The 27,333-nt window shown below is 42.1% G+C and overlaps 1 protein-coding gene and 1 long non-coding RNA gene across 2 annotated transcripts in view; one reads left to right on the top strand and one right to left on the bottom strand.

Annotated features, from left to right (window-relative positions):
- LOC112254582 (E3 ubiquitin-protein ligase NEURL1-like) overlaps positions 1–17,896 on the top strand; it is a 62,020-nt gene extending 44,124 nt beyond the window's left edge. Inside the window, exons 4-6 of the mRNA XM_024427292.1 lie at positions 4,981–5,682; positions 15,632–15,811; positions 16,292–17,896. Coding sequence (XP_024283060.1) covers positions 4,981–5,682; positions 15,632–15,811; positions 16,292–16,536 — 1,127 coding nt within the window. The 3' untranslated portion in view covers positions 16,537–17,896. The remainder of the gene's footprint in view (positions 1–4,980; positions 5,683–15,631; positions 15,812–16,291) is intronic.
- Positions 7,916–9,568, bottom strand: LOC112254588. The gene is made up of 3 exons (XR_002954169.2): positions 9,407–9,568; positions 8,422–8,523; positions 7,916–8,266 (listed from the first exon to the last, which is right to left on the bottom strand). It is a non-coding gene; the product is annotated as an uncharacterized LOC112254588 (long non-coding RNA).
- Positions 17,897–27,333: the final 9,437 nt, after the last annotated feature.

The raw sequence follows: 27,333 nt of genomic DNA, 5'->3' as shown, positions 1-27,333 counted from the left end.
TATAAAGCTTAGTCTTTCGGGGTATTAAGCTACAAGCTTGGCACACCTGTATTTGGGGAGTTTATCCCATTCTTCTCTGCATATCCTCTCAAGCTCTGTCAGGTTGGATGGGGAGCATTGCTGCACAGCTATTTTCAGGTCTCTCCAGAGATATTAGATCGGGTTCAAGTCCAGGCTCTGGCTGGGCCACTCAGACATTGAGACTTGTCCTGTAGTCACTTTTGCATTGTTTTGGCTGTGTACTTAGGCTTGTTGTCCTGTTGGAAGGTGAACCTTTACCTCAGTCTGAGGTCCTGAGCGCTGTGGAGCAGGTTTTCATCAAGGATCTCTCTTTCTCTTTGCACCATTCATCTTTCCTTCAATCCCGACTAGTTTCCCAGTCCCTGCCACTGAAAAACATTCCCACAGCATGATGCTGCCACCACCATGCTTCACCGTAGGGATGGTGCCAGGTTTCCTCCAGACATGACACTTGTTATTCAGGCCAAAAATGGTCTGAGAGTCCTTTAGGTTCCTTTTGGCAAACCCCAAGCGGGCTTTTACTGAGGAGTGGCTCCCATCTGTCCAATATACCATAAAGGCCTGATTGGTGGAGTGCTGCATAGATTGTTGTCCTTCTCGAAGATTTTCCCATCTCCACAGAGGAACTCTGGAGCTCTGTCAGAGTGACCATCAGGTTCTTGGTCACCTCCCTGACTAAGGCCCTTCTCCCTCAATTGCCCAGTTTGGCTGGGCGACCAGCTCTAGGAAGAGTCTTGGTGGTTCCAAACTTCTTCCATTTAAGAAAGATGGAGGCCACTGTGTTCTTAGACCATCAATGCTGCAGAAATGTTTTGGTACCCTTCCCCAGTTCTGTAACTTGACATAATCCTGTCTCGGAGCTCTATGGAAGGTTCCTTCGACCTCAATGGCTTGGTTTTTGCCCTGACATGAACTGTCAACTGTGGGACTTTATATAGACAGGTGTGTGCCTTTCCAAATCATGTCCAATCAATTGAATTTTCCACAGGTGGACTCCAATCAACTTAAGTAAATACATTTCTACAAAACAGTTTTTGCTTTGTCATTATGGGGTATTGTGTGTAGATTGAGGGATTTCAGAATGCTTTCAGAATGCACTGTATATCATCAGACAACCAATAATACACTTCTCAAAAAAATAAAGGGAACACTAAAATAACACATCCTAGATCTGAATGAATGAAATATTCTTATTAAATGTTTTTTTCTTTACATAGTTGAATGTGCTGACAAAAAAATCACACAAATTATCAATGGAAATCAAATTTATCAACCCATAGAGGTCTGGATTTGGAGTCACACAAAATTAAAGTGGAAAACCACACTACAGGCTGATCCAACTTTGATGTCATATCCTTAAAACAAGTCAAAATGAGGCTCACTAGTGTGTGTGGCCTCCACGTGCCTGTATGACCTCCCTACAACACCTGGGCATGCTCCTGATGAGGTGGCGGATGGTCTCCTGAGGGATCTCCTCCCAGACCTGGACGAAAGCATCCGCCAACTCCTGGACAGTCTGTGGTGCAACCTGGCGTTGGTGGATGGAGCGAGACATGATGTCCCAGATGTGCTCAATTGGATTCAGGTCTGGAGAATGGGCGGGCCAGTCATAGCATCAATGCCTTCCTCTTGCAGGAACTGCTGACACACTCCAGCCACATGAGGTCTAGCATTGTCTTGCATTAGGAGGAACCAAGGGCCAACCGCACCAGCATATGGTCTCACAAGGGGTCTGAGGATCTCATCTCGGTACCTAATGGCAGTCAGGCTACCACTGGCGAGCACATGGAGGGCTGTGCGGCCTCCCAAATAAATGCCACCCCACACCATGACTGACCCACCGCCAAACCGGTCATGCTGGAGGATGTTGCAGGCTGCAGAACGTTCTCCACGGCGTCTCCAGACTCTGTCACGTCTGTCACATGTGCTCAGTGTGAACCTGCTTTCATCTGTGAAGAGCACAGGGTGCCAGTGACGAATTTGCCAATCTTGATGTTCTCTGGCAAATGCCAAACGTCCTTCACGGTGTTGGGCTGTAAGCACAACCCCCACCTGTGGACGTCAGGCCCTCATACCACCCTCATGGAGTCTGTTTCTGACTGTTTGTTTGAGTAGACACATGCACATTTGTGGCCTGCTGGAGGCCATTTTGCAGGGCTCTGGCAGTGCTCCTCCTTGCACAAAGGTGGAGGTAGTGGTCTTGCTGCTGGGTTGTTGCCCCCTACGGCCTCCTCCACGTCTCCTGATGTACTGGCCTGTCTCCTGGTAGCGCCTCCATGCTCTGGACACTACGCTGACAGACACAGCAAACTTTCTTGCCACAACTCATGTGCCATCCTGGATGAGCTGCACTACCTGAGCCACTTGTGTGGGTTGTAGACTCCGTCTCATGCTACCACTAGAGTGAAAGCACCGCCAGCATTCAAAAGTGACCAAAACATCAGCCAGGAAGCATAGGAACTGAGAAGTGGTCTGTGGTCACCAACTGCAGAACCACTCCTTTATTGGGGGTGTCTTGCTAATTGCCTATAATTTCCACCTGTTGTTCATTCCATTTGCACAACAGCATGTGAAATTTATTGTCAATCAGTGTTGCTTCCTAAGTGGACAGTTTGATTTCACAGAAGTGTGATTGACTTGGAGTTACATTGTGTTGTTTAAGTGTTCCCTTTATTTTTTTGAGCAGTGTACATACCCATGTAGTGGCATGTGCTACAGTATTCAGACAATCATAAATACTTATGACTTGAAGTCACATATATGATCAAAGAGGGTCATTTCAAATACTATATTTATGATTTGTCTGATATGTACATTACCCCCCCAGCAATCTCCTTTCCAAATTTAACACAGAAACATGCACCTTTAGATGCATTTATGTGACAGTATGTTTCATAAGTTAGTAAAGTGGATCTTGAATACCATCAGAAGTACAGTATTTGTCAGTGTTTTGGGGCATCTTGTGAACTTGGTCAGCTGAATCTCTGTGAAACCATTTTTTTTCAGAAAGCTATCATGAACCTGTGTATAACATTCAAAATTACAATTGGAATAAAAAATATAGAATTTCGTAAGATGTTTTCTGGTCTGTTGCATTGCTCAAACTGTTGACCCAACTCAATCAGTGGCCTGTCACGAACCTGAATGTGATTGAGGTGTTCTCCTCATTAAACAGTAGGCGTAGTCTGGTAGTTGTGCCATTTTGGCTAACCCTAGTCGGCAGGTGTTACTACAATATACTACTGTCATGTCTGCAAAAACATGACAGTAAATACTACAATATTCACTACTGTTTTTGCGGACTTCAGTCCTTAGCACTACATTAAAGTCTGCAAAAATACTACAGTGAATGCTATAGTATTTAGACCACACTATAATATAGTATTTTTATATGGGATGGTTCAAATGGCTACAGAGGACATACTGTACTTAAGGTCAATGTTAATGTGACTTATGTAAAGTCGGGTCATGTTTATACACGTCACTGCACATGCATAAACACATTCAGTGGCCAGTTTATAAGGTACACCAGCCCGTTTGCTCCTACAGACAGTGAGTCACGTGACCATGGCTTTCCATATAAAGCAGGCATCAAGGCATTCAGTTACTGTTTGATTGAATGTTAGAATGGGCAAAGTGAAAGACCTAATCCACTTTGAGGGTGGTATGATCGTTAGTGCTAGTTGTGCCGGTTCCTGTATCTCAAACGCCCAGCCTCCTGGGCTTTTCATGCACGACAGTGTCTAGGGTTTAGTGAGAATGGTGCGACAAACAAAAAACATCCAGTGGGCAAAAACAGTTTGTTGATTTGGTCGAAGGATAACGGCGCAGTACAACAGTGGTGTGCGGAACGACATTTTGGAACACACAACTCGTCAGTTGTGTGCTATTGCAGCAGACAACCACACCGGGTTCCACTCCTATCAGCTAAAAACAAGAATTTGCTCCAATGGGCACATGATCAACAACACTGGATAATTAAGGAGTGGAAAAACATTATCTAATCCGTCGAATCCCGGTTCCTGTTGCGCCATGCTGATGGCAGAGTCAGGATTTGGCGTAAGCAACATGAGGCCATAAACACATCCTGCCTGGTGGCAACGGTACAGGCTGAGGGTGTAATGGTGTGGGTAATGTTTTCCTGGCAAACAATAGGTCCCTTGATACCAATTGAGCAATGTGTCCATGCCCCCAGAGAATTCAGGCTGTTCTAGGGGGCAAAGGAGGGTCTGACTCTGTACTAGATGAGTGTACCTAATAAACTTTCCACTGAGTGTATAGCTTTTTGAAACATGTTTATGCATGTTGCTTAACTTGTAGTGGCATGAGAAGATACTGTACTAACCCAAAGACTTGCACATGAAAGCATTTTAGTTCCCATACTTAATTCTGGGTGCACTAACATTCGATGAGAACTGTTTGAGGCTGATAAATGCTTTCAACAGAATGGTGAGCTATATGGAGTCTGAAAGCCTAGTTAATGTTATCTGTGTAGTGTTGTGTAGAACTGTCCCGTCCAGGGCACAGCTGAGCTTTTTGGTCTTTGTAGTAGGGACAAGTGAACTGCTCATTCAGTCAATGTTATGTAACGCTATTATGTCTATTTAATTCTGATATGGACATTACCCCCCAGCAATGTCCCTTCCCACTTTAACGCTTCTATTTCTAAACACATAAACATGCACATTTAGCTATTTGTGCATTTGTGACTATGTTTCATAACAGTGAGTAAAGTAGATCTTGAATGCATAAGAAAGAACTGAAAAGCTTTAGGCAAACAGCTCATAATACTTATATTCCAATGTAAAAAAAAAAAGACACTTCAGTGTACAAATTTGTGCATTGTACTAACATGGAAAGTTTTTTTTACACACCTTTGACCATTTGATTCATGGAATTTATAAGAAAAGTGTTAATCAGATGATTAACCATTCTGCTTTTGTGTCTCTATCCCGACAGACAGTGAGATGGTGCCTCTCGATTGCCTGCATCCTCACTCCTTCACCGGGGCCCACCAGGCGTCCTTATGGCGGGACTCAGACGACCCTCGCCTTTCTATCAGACTGTGTGACCTTCGCCACCAGCACAAGGAGGAAGAGGAGCGCCTGCACCCCCTTAGCTCCACCTCCTGTTCCATCCCCCAGAACTCCCTCAACTCCCAGCAGTGCTCCCTGCTCCCCTCGCTCTTTGACAGCGATCTCCACTTCCACCCACTCCGAGGTGCCAACGTCAAAGCCCTCGATGAGAACACGGTGATCCGGGGCGTGGAGCACCGCAGCGGTGACGAGAGGACCTTGGTGTTCACCAGCCGGCCACTGTGTTGTGGAGAGAGTGTGTTTGTAAAAGTGACCAAGGAGGGTGGCACTCGTCTCGGGTCACTCTCCTACGGCGTGACGTCGTGCGACCCGGCCGTGCTTCGGCCCAATGACCTGCCATACATCCCGGAGTCTCTGGTCGACCGCAAGGAATTCTGGGCGGTGTGTCGGGTAGGGACGCCCCTGCATAACAGTGATATCCTGTGTTTCGTGGTGAACGTGGAGGGGGAGGTATTTCTGAGCCTCAATGGGATCAATGCGGGGATGCAGGTGTGTGTGGACAACTCCAGACCTCTATGGATGTTCTTTGGTCTGCATGGAGACGTTACACAACTCAGGATCCTAGGTGAGTTCACTGGAGGGTTTGTGACACTGAACGGTTTTGTACAATTGTTATGATAATTCATAATTCTGTTAAACTCATGTCAGAGTTAAGGCATTATGACAAGTGCATCAAGTGAAATTCCAGTATAAACTAAGGCTTCATTATGTGTTAATACAATGCTAATCTGTTTTTACAAAGTCAGCCTCATGTAATCGACTCTAGCCAATACATCATATTAAACTTTGGTGTTTAACTGAAAATGGTGAGACTTTTCAGATAAAGTATTTTTTCCCCATTTAAGAAACAACTTCAGTGTCTGATCCTTGAATGGCCTGTGGAGGATTTGATTCCTATGTACCAAAGTAATTCAATTATAGGAAAGACGATAGTTTAGGTTTTGATTGGCCAATGCATTTTAAAAGGGAATCTTTTCCCCCCTCTTTTCTCGTTCAATATCCATATTCCGGAACGTCATTTTGGACCACCGCTGAGAACTCCATTCCCATTTTGTCACCAGATGGCACTGAGATCGGTCAGCTAGTTTTTTTGCAAAAAAAGGGGGTTGCATTTATTTGCATTATCCAATAGGCACTTTTTGAAATGGCCTCTGAGAAATGGGGAATCCGATTAGTCTGGATAGAACGGTATTTCTTCATCCTTGTCCTGTGGACCCAAAGGGGTACACGTTAGCAATGGCTGAAGGTCTTCACTTGAATGGGAACTGCTATGGTTGGTTGCGGCTGTAAGTTTGGCTTTTGCAAATTTCAAAATACAATCACGTGAAAAAATTTACAGTTTGGAAAGTAAAATGCTGTCCTTACTAAATGTGTAATATTAACATTTGATGAATAAAATATTTAATCAGCCTTCCTCAAATGAAGGGGATGATGACACAATCTTTGTGAGAGGAAGGGTATCTGATTTAATTGGTCTTCAACTCTTGGCTCAGTCATTTCATTCAGGGTAAGTGGAGTTAGCCTTGAGTTAGCCTGTCCAAGAGCAGGTTAGTTCTGAAGGATTTACCTGGCTAAAAGGTGAGCTACTTTCATGGTACTGGTTAACCCAAGTTGATCTCGGAGCTGATCAAACTATTGGGCTCAGGACGAAATCCTCTCTCAGACCTGCCAACCTTGTTCAACTTTGTAGAGTACCAGACGCACATTCATGTGCGTGCTGTTTGTGAGTCTATAGAAGCATTGCCTCTAGCTAATACTGGACACACATTCATTCTTCATCGCGCAGTCTCCTAAACTCCCGACTCCATTTAATGCCAAGATGTTTATTTATTTTGTATTATACTTTTGTAATGCTTTTTGTGCCGTGGATCATAATTAGTCTATCAGGTTGCTTGAACCTCGTAATGTTACGTGGAAAATACAACTAATGGGACGCAGAATTAAATGTATATCATACTCGCACAAAACCAGTTATTTTTCGTATTTGCATTTCATTTCTTTCACTAGGAAATGCGAGTGAACTGCAGGTACTTTAGAGCCCACTGAATGTCCATCTTATGTTCGCTAACGTTAGCTTGAAACAATTAGTTTATCTTTCCACAACACCGAGTCGAAAAGGGATTTGTCCATTTGTTTGCGTACAGCTGACAGTAGGCAAACTCAGCATCACAACAAACAGGAGGAGGGGCAGACACGGCTACGTCGAATTATGATGTATTAATCTCCATGTCCATTGACACAAACTCCGTACATGTCTGTGATGCAGCTCGAGAATCGGGATGTTAGATTGCTCAGTGGATTTATTTTTGATTAAAAAATTAGGCCCTATTCATTTCTGCGTACAATAACTCAGATCTTGTACCTGCGTACATGGGTAAAGAATTGCATAGTTGTTACTCAAAATGCGTGCATGTTGGCAGGTCTGCTCTCTGTAGCCGTCTTCTCAGTCCCACCGCTACAGCACTGTGCACCCAGTCACCCCCAAGAAGCTTATCTCTGTGTCATTCATTCACACACATACAGACACAGAGGAGACATAACGCTATCTACAAACAATTAATAAACCAATCAGTAATTAGGAATTGATGATTCATCATAATGAGATGGTGAGAACTGAATGACTCTTCAGGCCTTTGCAGACTGCATGATTTAGCCAGGATGATAAGTGTGACGTGATAATGGTAAAACACTGACTGTGACGTACAGGCAAAGGCCTTTAGCATCACTGAGATAGTTGTACTGTAGCATGATGTCAAAAACAGATGGAGACATGCTCGCCTTTCTGTGCCTTGACAGTTTTCAATTGTATTTATTTTATTTTCTGGTGCCCACAACAAGGCAGCCAGGTCCAGTATATTACCCTCTAGCAGTCTCGAATAATGGTTACATTAGCTACATTAGCTTGTAACACTGTTCACTACATTCGACAAACTCGGACAATAACAAAGGGGCACAATTTTACATCATCCCATATTACAGTACACTCCATTAGGCCCCATTTAACTTCCATTAGCCTGCTGTGTGTTGCACCTGGAACTGATGCCAGTCAGTGGGTATTCCCGGTCTGTGAGTGTACTTCTACCAGTGCAGGTGGTCCTGTTCATTGATGGCCATGAGTGCTGTGGAACTCATTATACACAGCCTTCACACTGGGAGAGAGAAGGAGAGAGGAGAAAAGGGGGAGATAGAAAGGGGTGGGGGAATGAGAGATCAGGGCATGACAGAAATGATCAGTGAGAGATGAGCTTAAAAAAAACATCCACTCACACTCCTGGTAACAGTCTGACTGCAGGTTGTAGCCTACCTCATTGTTGGTGATGTCTGATGCTTATCCTCTTCCGCTCCTCCTGTGATTGGTCAGATACCCAAACTCCTCCATGTAGCAAGGGATGTAGCGGGTCACCTCCTTCTCAAAGCGGGGATCACACATGGGGGTGTCACATTGGTGGGAGATGTACACATTATTACACACACCCACGTACATAGATACAAGTTTCCCATAGAACATCATGTTATTACAATATTGAGAAAAGCGTAAATGTACAAAAAATAGATGGTTATTCTGTACTTACTTTGATTGGTGTTGTACTGTATTTTCAAATGATATGTGTGTGTGTGTATTATATATATGTATATTTATATATGTGTATATATACATATATATATATATATGTGTGTGTCAAATTGTGTGACTGACAGAAACAAAATAATGCTTTGTAAATTATAGACATTTAATCATAGGACTGAATGGTTTCAAATACTAAATCTACTCATCAGGGACTTTTAAAATAGGATGGCAACTCGGCTGTTTACAGCTAGCGTTAGATAATTAGCTAGGAATCGTAGCTAGGGTAAGACCTTGAATGTCTCTCTGAATGATAACATCAACTAGCTAGCTAGGTCAAAGCAATGTATAGCCAGATATGACTATTTCTGGCATAGTCATAAATAGCTTGCTAATTAACTAGGTAGGTATCAAGCGTTATAACTTTTAGGACCTAGAAGTGTTCGCTGACAGGATAAACTATTATTGGTAATGTCAGCTAACAGGATATCCCCTTCGGTCCGGGAGCTAGCTAGCTATTGATGTTCAAACGTTAGGTACAAGCTAGCTAGTTAGGTAGGCATGTTCAATGTCTAACATTGTTAGACTCAAACAGAACGTTGCATAGAATGATCTGCAAAAAAAACAAGGTCCCCTTTGGTCTGTTTGAGGTTAGCTAGCTAACAGCGTCACTGCCCAGTGACAGTTTCAACAAACAAAGCAACAACTTTTAAATAATTTATACCTTAACATAATAGCTTGTTAGCAATTTCAGTTCAGACATTCAACACTGGTACAATAATCCAATCTCTTACGATGATGTCGCTACGCAAAAGTTTTCCAGGTCGTTGTTTTCTATGGTATTATGGCGGTCCTCAAACAAACGTTAGAGGTGCTTGCCGGCACCTACTGTGCTGGAGTGTGCAGTCAATCACAGCGTACAGATGAATCAAAAAATAAACAAACATTATGAAAAAAGAAACCCTCCAACCTAATCCTGTTCTACTAAGAAAATAAAAGAACCCTACTTACGTCTAACAAATCCTCCCCCATCCTCCAAATTTGAACCAAGGGTGGTTTTATTCTGTTTTCTGAGCACAAAAATGTTGTATTTGAATCTTCATTGTTGGACATAAAAGATTTGTAAAGGCATATGTGATAATTTTACATCATGGATAATGATTGGACAAGCAGTGTTCCAAGCCGAATTGTATTGGCCGTCACAGGTACACTACCAAATAATCTCTTATCTCAACTCGCACATTATTTCCCCTTGCTTCTAGCCAAGCATTTGGTTTGGTACAGCGGGGGTTAATATATGCCTTCCTTGCCCTCTGCATAACTCATCAGACTGATGCGAAATCTTCATACTGGCTGTATTTCTGCCTGCTTGAACTGTGAATATGTCTGTGTGCATGCAGGAATACACAGGCACACACACACACACCACAAATGACCGTACACACTCATTCCCTAGCTGTAAGTCCTCTCAGGTGCAGACTAACACATCATGCCCAGTCTTTACACACCATGACAAGCTTAGATAGATGAGGAGGCCTTAGGGGGGAAAAACCTGAATACAACTCCCACTTTTTGGTATTGAGGTGCCAGTCCCATGTATCAGAGGCAACAGGGTGATTATAGGACCAACCCATGATAAATAAACACTAGAATAACATGTCATAAATAATGGCTGGCAGGGAAGGGTGCTGTTGCAAATGGGGAATTAATGACAAGATGCATGTGAAGATTTGCGCTCATATTTGCAGTGATTCTCCTGTTTGTAAGTGGATTCTAGGGCCTGGAATTTAAGTAAACTACAATGTTCTACACAGAGAAATTAGGGGGGAAAATTATTACTTTGAAGATTTAAGATTTTGAAGATATTACTTTGAAACAAATCAGAACTCTTAAGATGTAGGCCTACATATTTTTCTGGTTTGCAAGCATGTTTAGTACTAGATGTTCATGGCTTTGATACTCTGTGGGAATACTTTTTTTTACAGAGCCTTGCATCTTTAGGCAATTTATTAGTTTGATATGAACATTTCTATATTGCAGAAAACAGCTTGTAAGCACAGATGTGTGCTCTATTGTTTTGTTAATAAGCTTTGTTGAGGCCAGGTTATTTGTCATAATGTCCTGAACAACCTGTTCCCCTGGTAGGCTTTGTTTTCTGACCAACTTGTTGTTGAGAATGATTGTTTCTCAATTTTAACTATGTTAGCATAGTGTTTGAGAACAGGTCTTCAAAGACAAATTAAACAAGAAGTGTGAAGGAACTAATGGAACTGCTTTGATATTGCGAGGTAATTTGTCTCCTATCTTTTCCACTCTCCTCTCCTGGGTAGAGTGGGTTATTTCTGTTCTGCGTGGGCCCAGCAGCAGCGTCAGACAGTGTCATCATCCATCAGGGGGGGGGGGCTCCGCTAGCTGCTTATGATTCCTTCCATATGCATTATGAAAATATAATTGCATCTCGCATTCAGACATCACGGTTTTCACCCACGTCTTACTCTCCTAACGGTGGCCGCCACTCTCTATCTCCTCTCTCTTTCTCTACCTCTTCTTTCTTTCTCTCTCTCTCTCCACTCTTATGACTCTGACATCACCACCTCTGAAAGTGGCTCTTGTCCATGGTCGTGTGTTGTTGGATCTGTGAAATGAAGCAGATGGGAGTCCATCACTTTTGCATGATCATGGCGCGTGAATATCTTAATTTCTTCTTGTTTGTATGAGCTCCAAAAGAGTACTTATTTATCTTCATTCCCATTGCAGCTCCACACACACATGCTACTATACATTCATGATAATAAAATCATGGTGTACCGTAAGTACAGTGGCAAACTTCAGATAAGATATAATATAATGCCATTTAGCACACACTATTATCCAATTGACTTAGTCATGCGAGTATAAACGTTTTACATATGGGTGGTCCCGGGAATCGAACCTACTATCCTGGCATTGTAAGAACCCTGCTCTACCAACTGAGGTCTGATAAGGTTGTGGTGAAAGGTGCTGTGCAAACACTACATCATTGTTTCCCAGCTCCAGTCCAAAAGCACATTTTTGTTGTTGCCCCAAACAAACTGACCTGACTCAACTCATTGAGGGCTTGAGGATTAGTTGACCAGTTGAAAAAGGTGTGCTTTCCCAGGGCTACAACAAAACTGTACTGTTGGGGGTACTCAAGGACTGGAGTTGGGAAACACTGAACCACAGTGGATGTAGCTGGGGCCACATGCAGACAGCCCAGGCTGCATTGCATACTCCTAGGCCCTCAGATGTTGTCCATTCCAGATAGAGGGGCCAGGAGTGCATTCATACGATGGCAGGATCTGAACCCTGTCCTGGATGAAAGGGTTTAGGAATACACATGAAGGGTATCTTTCTGTATGATCTCCTATTAGAGGTGACCAGGATGTTACCAGACAGCTGTGCAGCCGGTCTGTCACACAGGTCACGTTAAGTAGATAATGATCATATGAGGACGTTTGCAAGCAAACTTGTGTAATTATAGTACTCTACCACAATGTCACTGAACTTGTTGCTAGTAATGCTAGTGATGTATGTGGTTCACACGTTTTAGAGAAGATACTGTATATCTGCAAACTTTACATTGATCCACTTGAAACCAAACATGTTTGAGTGTAACCTTGGTTGATACATAACAATAAATAAGTGCTTGACATAAACTGAAATAGGTGCCGGTATTCTTGTTGGGTGCCGGTACTGTTTGTATTTAGGTGCAGGAGCTGCACAATAATTTTGATATAATATTCTATGTGGATTGAAACAGACCCCGCAAGTAAGGGTGGTCCAACTAGAGAGAGATGGGAACGTATAGGGGCGCCCCCTTGTCAAGGCTCTATTGTATCAGAGTCACTCAGTTTTATACTAGATTATGTATATTATTGTCATAGCAATAGGGTTTACGAGAATGTGTTTCAAACTTTCTGTAAAAAGTCTGTCTTCACTGTTATTCTAAAATGTAGAAAATAGTGAATGAAGAAAAAACATATTTGACAGGTACTGTATATATAAACAAACAACTTTAGAGGGGGCCATACAATGCAATGTGATATAATTCATCTGCAATATAGCCAACAGACTATCAGAGATTATCATTAAATAGACACAAATTACTTATTCCAATTTGTGTCTACCACAAAATTTCTTCATAACACATTTGTGTCCAGTACACGACTTTCTTGATGTGGCTAACGTTAGCTAGGTGGTTAATGTTAGCTAGGCTAGGGGTTAAGGTTAGGGGTTAAAGTTCTGTATGAGAGTCAGGGGTCAGTCTGACTTATGGAGATATACAGTTGATCTCGGAAGTTTCTATACACCTTAGCCAAATACATTTAAACTCAGTTTTTCACAATTCCTGACATGTAATCCTAGTAAAAATTCCCTGTCTTAGGTCAGTTAGGATCGCCACTTTATTTTAAGAATGTGAAATGTCAGAATGATAGTAGAGAGAATGATTTATTTCAGCTGTTATTTCTTTCATCACATTCCCAGTGGGTCAGAAGTGTACATACACTCAATTATTATTTGGTAGCATTGCCTTTAAATTGTTTAACTTGGGTAAAACATTTCGGGTAGCCGCCCACAAGCTTCCCACAATAGTTGGGTGAATTTTGGCCCATTCCTCCTGACAGAGCTGGTGTAACTGAGTCAGGTTTGTAGGCCTCCTTGCTCGCACACGCTTTTTCAGTTCTGCCCACACATTTTCTATAGGATTGAGGTCAGGGCTTTGTGATGGCCACTCCAATACCTTGACTTTGTTGTCCTTATTAAGCCATTTTGTGTATAACTTTGGAAGTATGCTTGGGGTCATTGTCCATTTGGAAGATCCATTTGCGACCAAGCTTTAACTTCCTGACTGATGTCTTGAGATGTTGCTTCAATATATCCACATCATTTTCCTTCCTCATGAGCCATCTATTTTGTGAAGTGCATCCGTCTCTCCTGCAGCAACGCACCCCCACAACATGATGCTGCCAACCCCGTACTTCACGGTTGGGACGATGTTCTTCGGCTTGCAAGCCTCCCCCTTTTTTCTCCAAACAAAGAATGTGTGGAGTGGTTGAAAAACTAGTTTTAATGACTCCTACCTAAGTGTATGTAAACTTCCGACTTCAACTGTATATCTATCTGTAAAGGCACCTTAAGGACTCTCAGATCATGAGAAACACGATTCTCTGGTCTGATGAAACCAAGATTAAACTATTTGGCCTGAATGCCTAGCGTCACGTCTGGAGGAAACCTGGCACCATCCCTAGTGGGAGACTAGTCAGGACGCCTGAAGGTACCACGTTCATCTGTACAAACAATAGTTCGCAAGTATAAACACCATGGGACCACGCAGCTGTCATACCGCTCAGGAATGAGGAGGTTCTGTCTCCTGGAGATTCATGTTGTTTTTGTGCGAAAAGTGCAAATCAGTCCCAGAACAACAGCAAAGGACCTTGTGAAGATGCTAGAGGAAACCGGTAGAAAAGTATCTATATCCACAGTAAAACGAGTCCTATATCAACATAACCTGAAAGGCGGCTCAGCAAGGAAGAAGCCACTGCTTCAAAACCGTCATAAAAAAGCCAGACTACGTTTTGCAACTGCACATGGGGACAAAGATCAAACTTTTTGGAGAAATGTCCTCTGCTCTGATGAAACAAAAATAGAACTGTTTGGCCATAATTGACCATCGTTATGTTTTGGAGGAAAAAGAGGGAGGCTTGCAAGCTGAAGAACATCATCCCAACCGTGCAGCACAGGGGTGGCAGCATCATGTTGTGGGGGTGCTTTGCTGCAGGAGGGGATGGTGCATTTCACAAAATAGATGACATCATGAGGCAGGAAATTATGTGGATATATTGAAGCAACATCTCAAGACATCAGTCAGGAAGTTAAAGCTTGGTCGCAAATGGGTCTTCCAAATGAACAATGACCCCAAGCATACTTCCAAAGTTGTGGCAAAATGGCATAAGGACAACAAAGTCAAGGTATTGGAGTGGCCATCACAAAGCTCTGACCTCAATCCTGTAGAACATTTGTGGACGGAACTGAAAAAATATGTGCAAGCAAGGAGGCCTACAAACCTGACTCTGTTACACCAGCTCTGGAATAGGCCAAAGTTCACCCAACTTATTGTGGGAAGCTTGTGGAAGGCTACCCAAAACATTTGACCCAAGTTAAACAATTTAAGGCGATGCTACCAAATACTAATTTAGTGTATGTAAACTTCTGACCCACTAGGAATGTGATGAAAGAAATAAAATCTGAAATAAATCATACTCTCTACTATTATTCTGACATTTCACAGTCTTAAAATAAACTGGTGATCCTAACTGACCTAAAAAAAATGATTTTTTACTCTGATTAAATGTCAAGAGTTGTAAAAAACTGAGTTGAAATGTATTTGGCTTAGGTGTATGTAAACTTCCGTCTTCAACTGTAAATAGAACATATAAAAAACATAAATGGATAGCACACAATCATAGATCGTATGCTATCCATTTATCCATGTATCCTCTGACATGCGTTGTCAACTGTGGGACCTTTAGATAGGTGTGTGCCTTTCCAAATCATGTCCCATCAATGGAACTTACCACTGATGGACTCCAATCAAGTTGTAGAAACATCTCAAGGTTGATTAATGGAAACAGGATGCACCTGAGCTAAATGTTGAGTCTCATAGGAAAGGGGCAGAATACTTTGTAAAAAAATAAATATATACTGGGTTTTTTTTTATAAGTATGCAAAAAAGTCTAAAGCTATTTTTACTTTGTCATGATGGGGTATTGTGTATAGATTGAGGATTTTTATTTATTGAATGAAACATTTTACAAGCCTGTAACGTAACAAAATGTGGAAAAAGGAAGGGGTCTGAATACTTTCCGAATGCACTGTACATGAGTTCAGAGCAGTTTGTATGTGACACAGTGCTTCCCTGTGCCCTCAGGCTCATCTTTGAATGCAGACCCTCAGGGGCCATCAATTCCCAGCTCCCCATCCTGCACACCTAACACCCCAACACTGCGCTGCAGCGACAGCTCCAAGCCCAACCTCAACTCCAACCTGAACATCAACCTCAACACCATTCTCAATGCCAGCTTCCCACCAGCCTTCAACAGCTCCACAGGTGAACCCTCTTTCCATTACTACCTTCTCACTCACCAGGTTAGATGTTATCCCGGTGTTTTATCTCTCTCTATTTTTCTCTTTTCTCTTCTTCCTCCTCTCTATCTCTTGCTGTATATCATTTCCCACCTTTGTTTATGGCAGCAATGTGGCCAAGAAGGGCAACATTAGCTGCATTTAACGTATTTGTTGAGAGTTTCTTTTGACGGCGATAGGCTGGAAATGTGATACGTATAATACACAAAAGGTCACACAGCAACCTGATACCTGTTATTATAGTTTAGTCCCTCTCAAAAGGAACAACATGAGTTATATTGACTCAATATCCTGCAAAGTGTAAACATAGAAGATATCTTTTCAGAGAAGATGCAGTATAATTAGTCCGAAATTGAAAAACGCCTACTAGGAGAAGTACAGTTTCCAAGCTATACGGTATGACAATTATCCACCTAACACTAAAACCTATTCCATTGTCTCCCAGGTACGACTCCCAGCTCTCCATTCTCCAGCCACCCAGAATCCTCCACTTTCCAAGTTTGCTCGGGCTCTTGGAGTGACGAGTGCACCATCTGTTATGAGAACGTAGTGGACACGGTGCTGTACGCCTGTGGTCACATGTGTCTCTGCTACGCCTGTGGCCTCAAACTGAAGAAGATGGCCAACGCCTGCTGTCCGATCTGCAGGAGGACTATCAAAGACATTATAAAGACCTACCGGAGCACGTAGGATCGGCCTGGCTGTGTAACACAGTGGCTTATTCACCGAGATCAAAGAAAACATTGAGGCCTATCAGTGCATGTAGGGCTGACCTGTCTGTGTCACCTATGGCTCAGCTAGAGGAGGTTTTTCATCAAAGACCACCAGAGACATACTGTAATTCAGTCTTATTGGAGCATGTAGGTTTGGCCGGTCTCAGTATGGCTCAGCAACACTGAGATTCAGCATCATCCAGTTGGCCCGTCAAAGATATCAGAAAAACATGTTGGGGCATAAAGGGCTGGCATTTCACCATGACCTGTCTACTGTACAGTGGAGGCTGCTGAGAGGCAGACTGCTTATATTAATGGCTGGAATGGAGTACATGGAATGACATCATTTGGGGAGCATGGGCTTGTGGTAATGTTATGGAAACCATTTGTATGATGTATTTGTTACCACTCCACCTATTCTGCTCCAGCCATTACCACCATCCTGTCCTCCCCAATTAAGTTGCCATCAACCTCCTGTTCTACTGTACCAGGTATGTGATAGACCATTAAAGATATTATAACGATACACAGGAAGAGGCCATGCTGGCTTCCACTGTGTCACTGTATCCCAGATACTGGATTGGACTCCGCTATCATGGAGGTGGACTTAACCAGGAGGGATCTGGCTCACTCACTGCAAAACAATCATCTTCCACCCCACTGGTGGTGGACAGTGATGCATGTTTTGTTGTTTTGGCTCTGTACTCCAGGATTTGAAATGATACACTGACTGTTAGGTTTCTGGTGTAGACTTGTCAGCTTTAATTTGAGGGTATTTTCATCCATATCGGGTGAACCGTTTAGAAATTATAACACTTTTTGCACATAGTCCCCCCATTTTAGGGGACCAGTAAGTATAGGGACAAATTCACTTATGTGTATTGAAGTAGCAAAAAGTTAAGTATTCGGTGCCATATTCATAGCAAGCAATGACTACATCAAGCTTGTGACTCTACACATTTGTTGGATGCATTTTCTCTTTGTTCAGGTTGTTTCAGATTGTGTGCCCAATATAAATGAATGGTAAATAATTTGTCATTTTGGAGTCAATTTTATTGTAAAAAATAATATAATGTTTCTTAACACTTAAAGGTAACCTTGTAAAGGTAACCTTGTCCCCAGGATAATTGCTAGAGAGCCAGCTGTTGGAGGAGATTATGGTAAAGGAAACAGGATATCTTTGTCACATTTTGTCTCTTTAGTTAGAAAGTCTCTCTGATAATTTTGCCTTCATACTGTGTTTTTGCTGTTTACACAGGAAACTGTATTCACACATGTGGAGGTCAAGGATCTAGCTACAGTAGCTGGTTATTGTTGCACAGTATGTGAGCTTTAGACTTGCATTGCAATCATTTAAAACAACTTAATGATTAGATAAATAGTTTTTCATACTAATACAGTGTTTTTAATCTATAATGTTTCAAAGACAACAATGGTCAGGTACAAGCCACTTTTCAGGTTCATAAAACAAGGTTGAATTATATGTACATTTTCTTAAATGTGTTTTTTCATGGTGTCAAAATGTGCCATCTGATCCCTCTGTTACGCAAACTGCTCAAGGGAACTATGTTACTTTGAATATTATAGAAGAGTATTTGTGTGTGCCTTTTGGAGAAGAGAACTTTGATCAGTTACAACACTGAAATGTTCAGGCAAATGAATATTCAGGTGCATATTTATCCCAGTTCACTTTTACATAGGAATGAAGACTTGCGTCCAATCACACATCCCATCTATTGTATGGTGTTTTAAAGCCAACATTTGAGTATGTGTAATATGTACTCTATGTATGAAGTTATTCAGCGCTATTAATAGAAACTGTTTAACACAAGCCTCTGTCATTGTATTGTATAATACTGGATTAATCTTGCGCTTGAGAAGTGGTTTGCCTTGACTTTTCTACTGGTTCAGTTTTTCTGACCAAATTAGGACATACAGAGATCAACCATGATACATGTTAACAGAGACAATTATGATAATGATTTTGTGTTGTACTGTATGATAATTATTTATTTTTTCAATCATATTAATTATCACTGTGTTAGTTCTTTTGACATCCTGTACAGCACAATACAAAGTGTACAAGTCTTTTTCTATTGTTTAATTTCCACTGGCCTACTAGTGTGGGTTGAAAAAGGATTTTCCATAGCCGAACATTACTTTTTATCCAAGTCGCACCCACAGACACTTAAATATCAATTTTTCATCCTCTCCAACTTTAGAAATGGTCAATCTTATATTGCAACATTGTGTTGTTTTACTGAAACACGGACATAACGCACCTCGCTTCATCCCATTCTTTTATTTTCAATATCTATAATCATAAAATGGGACCAAATATTTAAAGGTACAGACACATGAGACAGGGTAGAAGTATTGCTTTTTGAAGCAAAAATCAGGTCATTGGTCTTTATTACTTTTGATTTGTTATCATTTTGTCAAAACATCCCTCTGTGTAAAATAATGAATAATAAAATAATACTTTTCTGACTTGCAACATTATGTTCACTGTGTGAGTCAGATGGACGTGACTTTAACAACTCAAACTTTAAAATTCATTAAAAATCCTACAATGTGATATTCTGGATTTTTTTTCTTCTCATTTTGTCTGTCATAGTTGAAGTGTACCTATGATGAAAATTACAGGCCTCTCTCATCTTTTTAAGTGGGAGAACTTGCACAATTGGTGGCTGACTAAATACATTTTTGCCCCACTGTATATTAGCAATGTCAGTTTGTCAACTTACTTGTCATGGTTATTACACTTGCAGGGATGCTGAGGTTTGCTAATCCATTAGTAGACAAGTTAGATATGATTGTACCAAAGCTGAGTTTTCATAACTGCTGGTTACATCTCTAATGTAATGTGTTGGGTGCAATCTACAATGTAGAGTTTTGTTAATAGTGATTCATATCTACACCTTCCTTGCTTTTAAACATTAAAATAGATCCGCAACATTAGGGCAATGCTCCAAAAATATAAATAACATCCATACACAATCATGCTGCACAGTAGTATTCTGGTCTTCAGTCTGTGCATGTGAAATACAAAGCAGAGGGCTACAGTAAACAGTCATAACTCACACAGAGACTGTTTAGAGCGGAGGCATGTAGACCTGGCCAGAGTGAACATCATCTGTTATTTACTACCATGCCTTAGCTAGGTTGGCTGCACTAGTGTTTTATACTGCAGTCTGATATGAATTAATAAAGCCTGTGATGGCTGGACATGAAACAAGTAGAGGCAACCATTTTTCATGGACCAAGTTTCTCAAAAGTGAGGGGAGACACAGCCACTGTGTGTAAAACTGACATGGACACAGTATATCTCTCTTTTCTACATACAAACTTTCCATTTAGACCTCTGAATGAACCTGGGCCTCATTCAAACATGCCGGTAAGTTAAGGGTTTTGGTGGCAGACATCTGAGTATTATTCAAATTTTTTAACCCACCGTTTGGGTGCGGTTGTTGGTGAATTAAAGTAAACTGAATTGAAATTGTCTCACTATCAAACACAACAGCTGTGCGCTGTTGGTTCAGTGTAATTGTTGGACATTTGAGCTAAAAAATATCTAGTAGTCTCCAAAGGTGTATTTCATTAGCATGTCCTTGTCCGGTATGTAAAGCTGTTGTCAATTCCAGGTTCATAGCTCTCTTAAAATAATTATGTTGATATCAAAATTCTGTATCAAACGAGTAAGCCATAATCTAATGGTATAGTGTTGAAGCGAGGATTTGAGAGTTACATTTGGACTGAGCTGTTCTGGAGTGCTTATGCTGCCCCCTTGAGGATATAGGATTGTAACAATCAATCAAATGTATTTATAAATCCCTTCTTACATCAGCTGATGTCACAAAGTGCTGTACAGAAACCCAGACTACAACCTCAAACAGCAAGCAATGCAGGTGTAGAAGCACGGTGTCTAGGAAAAACTCCCAAGAAAGGCCAGGACCTAGGAAGAAACCTAGAGAGGAACCAGGCTATGAGTGGTGGCCAGGCCTCTTCTGCCTGTGCCGGGTGGAGATTATAACAGAACATGGCCAAGATGTTCAAATGTTCATAGATGACCAGCAGGGTCAAATAATAATAATCACAGTGGTTGTCGAGGGTGCAACAGGTCAGCACCTCAGGATTAAATGTCAGCTGGCTTTTCATAGCCGATCATTCAGAGTATCTCTACCGTTCTTGCTGTCTCTAGAGAGTTGAAAACAGCAGGTCTGGGGCAGGTAGAACGTCCAGTGAACAGGTCAGGTTTCCATAGCCGCAGGCAGAACAGCTGAAACTGGAGCAGCAGCACTGCCTGGGGACAGCAAGGAGTCATCAGGCCAGGTAGTCCTGAGGCATGGTCCTAGGGCTCAGGTCCTCTGAGAGGAAGAGAGAAAGAAAGAGTGAGAGAGAATTAGAGAGAGCCTACTTAAATTCACACAGGACACCGGATAAGACAGGAGAAATACTCCAGATATAACAGACTGACCCTAGCCCCCCGACACATAAACTACTGCAGCATAAATACTGGAGGCTGAGACGAGGGGTCGGGAGACACTGTGGTCTTGTCCGACGATACCCCCAAACAGGGCCACCCAGGCAGGATATAACCCCACCCATTTTTCCAAAGCACAGCCCCCACACCACTAGAGGGATATCTTCAACCACCAACTTACCATCCTGAGACAAGACCGATTATAGCCCACAAATGTCTCCGCCACGGTACAACCCGCCACGCCAACCCGGACAGGAAGATCTCGTCAGTGACTCAACCCACTCAAGTGACGCACCCCTCAGAGGGACGGCATTGAAGAGTACCAGTAAGCCAGTGACTCAGCCCTGTAATAGGGTTAGAGTCAAAGAATCCCATTAGAGAGAGGGGAACCGGCCAGGCAGAGACAGGAAGGGTAGTTTGTTGCTCCAGTGCCTTTCCTTTCACCTTCACACTCTTGGGCTAGACTACACTCAATCATAGGACCTATTGAAGAGATTAGTATTCCATAAAGACAAAGGTTGAGAACCAGTCTGCGTCTCTTACATGTGTAGGCAGACCATTCCATAAAAATGGAGCTCTATAGGAGAAAGCCCTGCCTCCAGCTGTTTGCTTAGATATTCTAGTGACAATTAGGAGGCCTGCGTCTTGTGACCGTAGCGTATGTGTAGGTATGTACGGCAGGACCAAATCGGAAAGATAGGTAGGAGCAAGCCCATGTAATGCTTTGTAGGTTAGCAGTAAAACCTTGAAATCAGCCCTTGCCTTAACAGGAAGCCAGTGTAGAGAGGCTAGCACTGGAGTAATATAATCACAAGATTCTAGCAGCCGTGTTTAGCACAAACTGAAGTTTATTTAGTGCTTTATCCGGGTAGCCGGAAAGTAGAGCATTGCAGTAGTCTAACCTAGAAGTGTCAAAAGCATGGAATCATTTTTCTGCATCATTTTTGGGCAGAAAGTTTCTGATTTGTGCAATGTTACGTAGATGTCCTTGAAACAGTTTTGATATGTTTGTCAAAAGAGAGGGCAGGGTCCAGAGTAACGCCGAGGTCCTTCACAGTTTTATTTGAGACGACTGTACAACCAGGATTAATTGTCAGATTCAACAGAAGATCTCTTTGTTTCTTTGGACCTAGAACAATCATCTCTGTTTTGTCCGAGTTTAAAAGTAGAACATTTTCTGCCATCCACTTCCTTATGTCTTAAACACAGGCTTCCAGGGAGGGCAATTTTGGGGTTTCACCATGTTTCAGCTGTGTGTAAAGCTGTGTGTCATCCGCATAGCAGTGAAAGTTAATATTATTATGACATCACCAAGAGGTAAAATATATAGTGAAAACAATAGTGGTCCTAAAACAGAGCCTTGAGGAACACCAACATTTACAGTTGATTTGTCAGAGCACAAACCATCCACAGAGACAAACTGATACCTTTCCCGACATATAAGATCTAAACGAGGCCAGAACTTGTCTGTGTAGACCAATTTGGGTTTCCAATCTGTCCAAAAGAATGTGGTGATCGACGGTATCAAAGCAGCACTAACGTCTAGGAGCACGAGGACAGATGCAGAGCATCGGTCTACCGCCATTAAAAGGTAATTTACCACCTTCACAAGTGCAGTCTCAGTGCTACGATGGGGTCTAAAACCAGACTGAAGCATTTCGTATACATTGTTTGTCTTCAGGAACGCATTGAGTTACTGCTCAACAACTTTTTCTAACATTTTTGAGAGGAATGGGAGATTCGATATAGGCCGATAGTTTTTTGTATTTTCTGGGTCAAGGTTTGGCTTTTTCAAGAGAGGCTTTATTATTGCCACTTTTAGTGAGTTTGGTACACATCCGGTGGATTTAGATCCTTTTATTATGTTCAACATAGGAGGGCCAAGCACAGGAAACAACTCTTTCAGGAGTTTAGTTGGAATAGGGTCCAGTATGCAGCTTGAAGGTTTAGAGGCCATGATTATTTTCATCAATGTGTCAAGAGATATTGTACTAAAAAACTTGAGTGTCTCCCTTGATCCTAGGTCCTGGCAGAGTTGTGAAGACTCAGGACAACTGAGCTTTGGAGAAATACGCAGATTTAAAGAGGAGTCCGTAATTTGCTTTCTAATGATCATGATATTTTCCTCAAAGAAGTTCATGAATGTATCACTACTGAAGTGAAAGCCATCCTCTCTTGGGGAATGCTGCTTTTTAGTTAACTTTGCGACCATATCAAAAATACATGTTGGATGGTTCTTATTTTCCTCAATTAAGTTGGAAAAATAGGATGATCGAGCAGCAGTGAGGGCTCTTCGATACTGCATGGTACTGTCTTTCCAAGCTAGTCAGAAGACTTCCAGTTTGGTGTAGCGCCATTTCTGTTCCAATTTTCTGGAAGCTTGCTTCAGAGCTCGGGTATTTTCTGTATACCAGGGAGCTAGTTTCTTATGACAAATGTTTTTTTTGTTTTTAGGGGTGCGACTGCATCTAGGGTATGGCGTAAGGTTAAATTGAGTACCTCGGTTAGGTGGTTAACTGATTTTTGTATTCTGACGTCCTTGGGTAGGAGGAGGGAGTCTGGAAGGGCATCTATGAATCTTTGGGTTGTCCGAGAATTTATAGCACGCTTTTTGATGATCCTTGGTTGGGGTCTGAGCAGATTATTTGTTGATATTGTAAACGTAATAAAATGATGGTTCGATAGTCCAGGATTATGAGGAAAAACATTAAGATCCACAACATTTATTCCACAGGACAAAACTACGTCCAGAGTATGACTGTGGCAGTGAGTAGGTCGGGAGACATGCTGGACAAAATCCACTGAGTCGATGATGGCTCCAAAAGCCTTTTGGAGTGTGTCTGTGGACTTTTCCATTTTAATATTAAAGTCACCAAAAATGTGAATATTATCTGCCATGACTACAAGGTCCAATAGGAATTCAGGGATACATTGAGGAACGCTGTATATGGCCCAGGAGACTAGTAAACAGTAGCTATAAAAAGTGATTAAGTAGGCTTCATAGATTTTATGACTAGAAGACAAGACATAAACGTCATTTTATTTGTAAATTGAAATTTGCTATCATAATTGTTAGCAACACCTCCCCCTTTGCGGGATGCGCAGGGGATATGGTCACTAGTGTAACCAGGAGGAGAGGCCTCATTTAACACAGTAAATTCATCAGGCTTAAGCCATGTTTCTGTCAGGCCAATCACATCAAGATTGTGATCAGTGATTCGTTCATTGACTATAACTGCCTTGGAAGTGAGGGATCTAACATTAAGTAGCCCTATTTTGAGATGTGAGATATCACAATCTCTTTCAATAATGGCAGGAATAGATGAGGTCTTTATTCCAGTGAGATTACTAAGGCGAACACCGCCATGTTTAGTTTTGCCCAACCTAGGTCAAGGCACAGACACGGACTCAATGGGGATAGCTGAGCTGACTACACTGACTATGCTAGTGGCAGACTCCACTAAGCTGGCCGGCTAGCTAACAGCCTGCTGCCTGGCCTGCACCCTATCTCATTGTGGAGCTATGGGAGTTAGAGCCCTGTCTATGTTTGTAGAAAAGATGAGAGCACCCCTCCAGCTAGGATGGAGTCTGTCACTCCTCAACAGGCCAGGCCTGGTCCTGTTTGTGGGTGAGTCCCAGAAAGAGGGACAATTATCTACAAATTCTATCTTTTGGGAGGGGCAGAAAATACAGTGCCTTGCGAAAGTATTTGGCCCCCTTGAACTTTGCGACCTTTTGCCACATTTCAGGCTTCAAACATAAAGATATAAAACTATTTTTTTGTGAAGAATCAACAACAAGTGGGACACAATCATGAAGTGGAACGACATTTATTGGATATTTCAAACTTTTTTAACAAATCAAAAATGGAAAAATTGGGCGTGCAAAATTATTCAGCCCCCTTAAGTTAATACTTTGTAGCGCCACCTTTTGCTGCGATTACAGCTGTAAGTCGCTTGGGGTATGTCTCTATCAGTTTTGCACATCGAGAGATTGACATTTTTTCCCATTCCTCCTTGCAAAACAGCTCGAGCTCAGTGAGGTTGGATGGAGAGCATTTGTGAACAGCAGTTTTCAGTTCTTTCCACAGATTCATTAGTCATTTAGGTCATTCAGAGATCCTCACTGAACTTCTGGAGAGAGTTTGCTGCACTGAAAGTAAAGGGGCTGAATAATTTTGCACGCCCAATTTTTCCGTTTTTGATTTGTTAAAAAAATTGAAATATCCAATAAATGTCGTTCCACTTCATGATTGTGTCCCACTTGTTGATTCTTCACAAAAAAATACAGTTTTATATCTTTATGTTTGAAGCCTGAAATGTGGCAAAAGGTCGCAAAGTTCAAGGGGGCCGAATACTTTCGCAAGGCACTAGTTTCCAACCAACAATTAAGTTGTCAGACTCTGCTGTAGAGCTCATCACTCCCCCTAACTGGGAGGGGGCCAGAGACATTTACTTGATACCGACACATCTTTTTAGCTGATTTACACGCTGAAACTATTTTGCGCTTGGTGACCTCTGACTGTTTCATCCTAACACCGTTGGAGCCGATGTGGATAACAATATCCCTATACTCTCTACACTCGCCAGTTTTAGGTTTAGCCAGCACATCTTCAGCCCCCTGGTAAACAGTGTATGATTGCTGGATGATTTGTTTTAAGTCTAATACTGCGGGTAATGGAGTCACCAATGAGTAGGGTTTTCAATTTGTCAGAGCTAATGGTGGGAGGCTCCACATGGTTTACTTGGTCTGTGGAGGCATTAGGTATCCTATTAGGTACGATTCTGATAACCTCAGTAAAAATGTTCTCAGTTTACAGCTAGTGATCGGGGGAAAACATATTTTGTAGCGCTAGTTGGCTGCACCTGCGCCAAAACTCCTGTATTTCTTAGCTTGTGCTCAATCTTCTTTTTAAATAGTGAGCCAACATGTTTTCAGCTCTTCTATTTCCATGACTGATCAAAACGTATTTTCTCATGGCTCTCTCTCATCTCTATGCAGCAGACATACTGCAGATTGAGCAACAAGTTTTGAACATTGAAATCGGCGAAACTTATCAGTGTCTTCGGAAAGCATTCAGGCCCCTTGACTTTTTCCACATTTTTTTATGTTACAGACTTATTCTAAAATGTATGAAATAATTTTTTGCCTCATCAATCTATACACAATACCCCATAATGCTAAAGCAAAAACATATTTTTTTTTTTTTTTACAATTTTAGGAAATGTATTAAAATAAAAAAACTGAAATGATATTTACATAAGTATTCAGACCCTTTACTCAGTACTTTGTTGAGGCACCTTTGGTAGTGATTACAGCCTTGAGTCTTCTTGGGTATGACGCTGCAAGCTTGGCACAACTGTATTTGGGGAGTTTATCCCATTCTTCTCTGCAGATCCTCTCAAGTGCTGTCAGGTTGGATGGGAGCATCGCTGCACAACTATTTTCAGGTCTCACCAGAGATGTTTGATCCGGTTCAAGTCCAGGCTCTGGCTGGGCCACTCAAGGACATTCAGAGACTTGTCCCGAAGCCATTCCTGCATTGTCTTGGCTGTGTGCTTAGGGTTATTGTCCTGTTGGAAGGTGAACCTTTGCCCCAGTCTGAGGTCCTGAGCGCACTGGAGCAGGTTTTCATCAAGGATCTCTCTGTACTTAGCACCATTCATTTTTCCTTCGATCCGGACTAGTCTCCCAGTCCCTTCTGCATAAAAACATCCCCACATCATGATGCTGTCAACACCATGCTTCACCGTAGGGATGGTCCCAGGTTTCCTCCAGACATGACGCTTGGAATTCAGGCCAAAAGTTCAATCTTGGTTTCATCAGACCAGAGAATCTTGTTGACTTTTACTGAGGAGTGGTTTCCGTCTGGCCACTCTATCATAAAGGCCTGATTGGTGGAGGGTTGCAGAAATGGTTGTCCTTCTGGAAGGTCTCCACAGAGGAACTTTGGAGCTCTGTCAGAGTGACCATCGGGTTCTTGGTCACCTCCCTGACTGAGGCCGTTCTCCCCCGATTGCTCAATTTGGCCGGGCAGCCAGCTCAAGGATGAGTCTTGGTGATTCCAAACTTCTTCATTTTAAGAAATGGAGCCCACTGTGTTCTTGGGGACATTCAATGCTGCATAAATGTTTAGGTACCCTGCCAAATAATGCCCAATCAATTGAATTTACCACAGGTGGACTCCAATCAAGTTGAAGAAACATCTCAAGGATGATCAATAAAACAGGATGCACCTGAGCTCAATTTCAAGTCTCATAGCAAAGACTCTGAATACTTATTTAAATAAAG

The sequence above is a fragment of the Oncorhynchus tshawytscha genome, linkage group LG01, assembly GCF_018296145.1.
Source record: "Oncorhynchus tshawytscha isolate Ot180627B linkage group LG01, Otsh_v2.0, whole genome shotgun sequence".
NCBI lineage: Eukaryota > Metazoa > Chordata > Actinopteri > Salmoniformes > Salmonidae > Oncorhynchus > Oncorhynchus tshawytscha.
The sequence above is the reverse complement of the archived record's forward strand: the minus strand, read 5'-3'. Positions and strand labels throughout refer to the sequence as shown.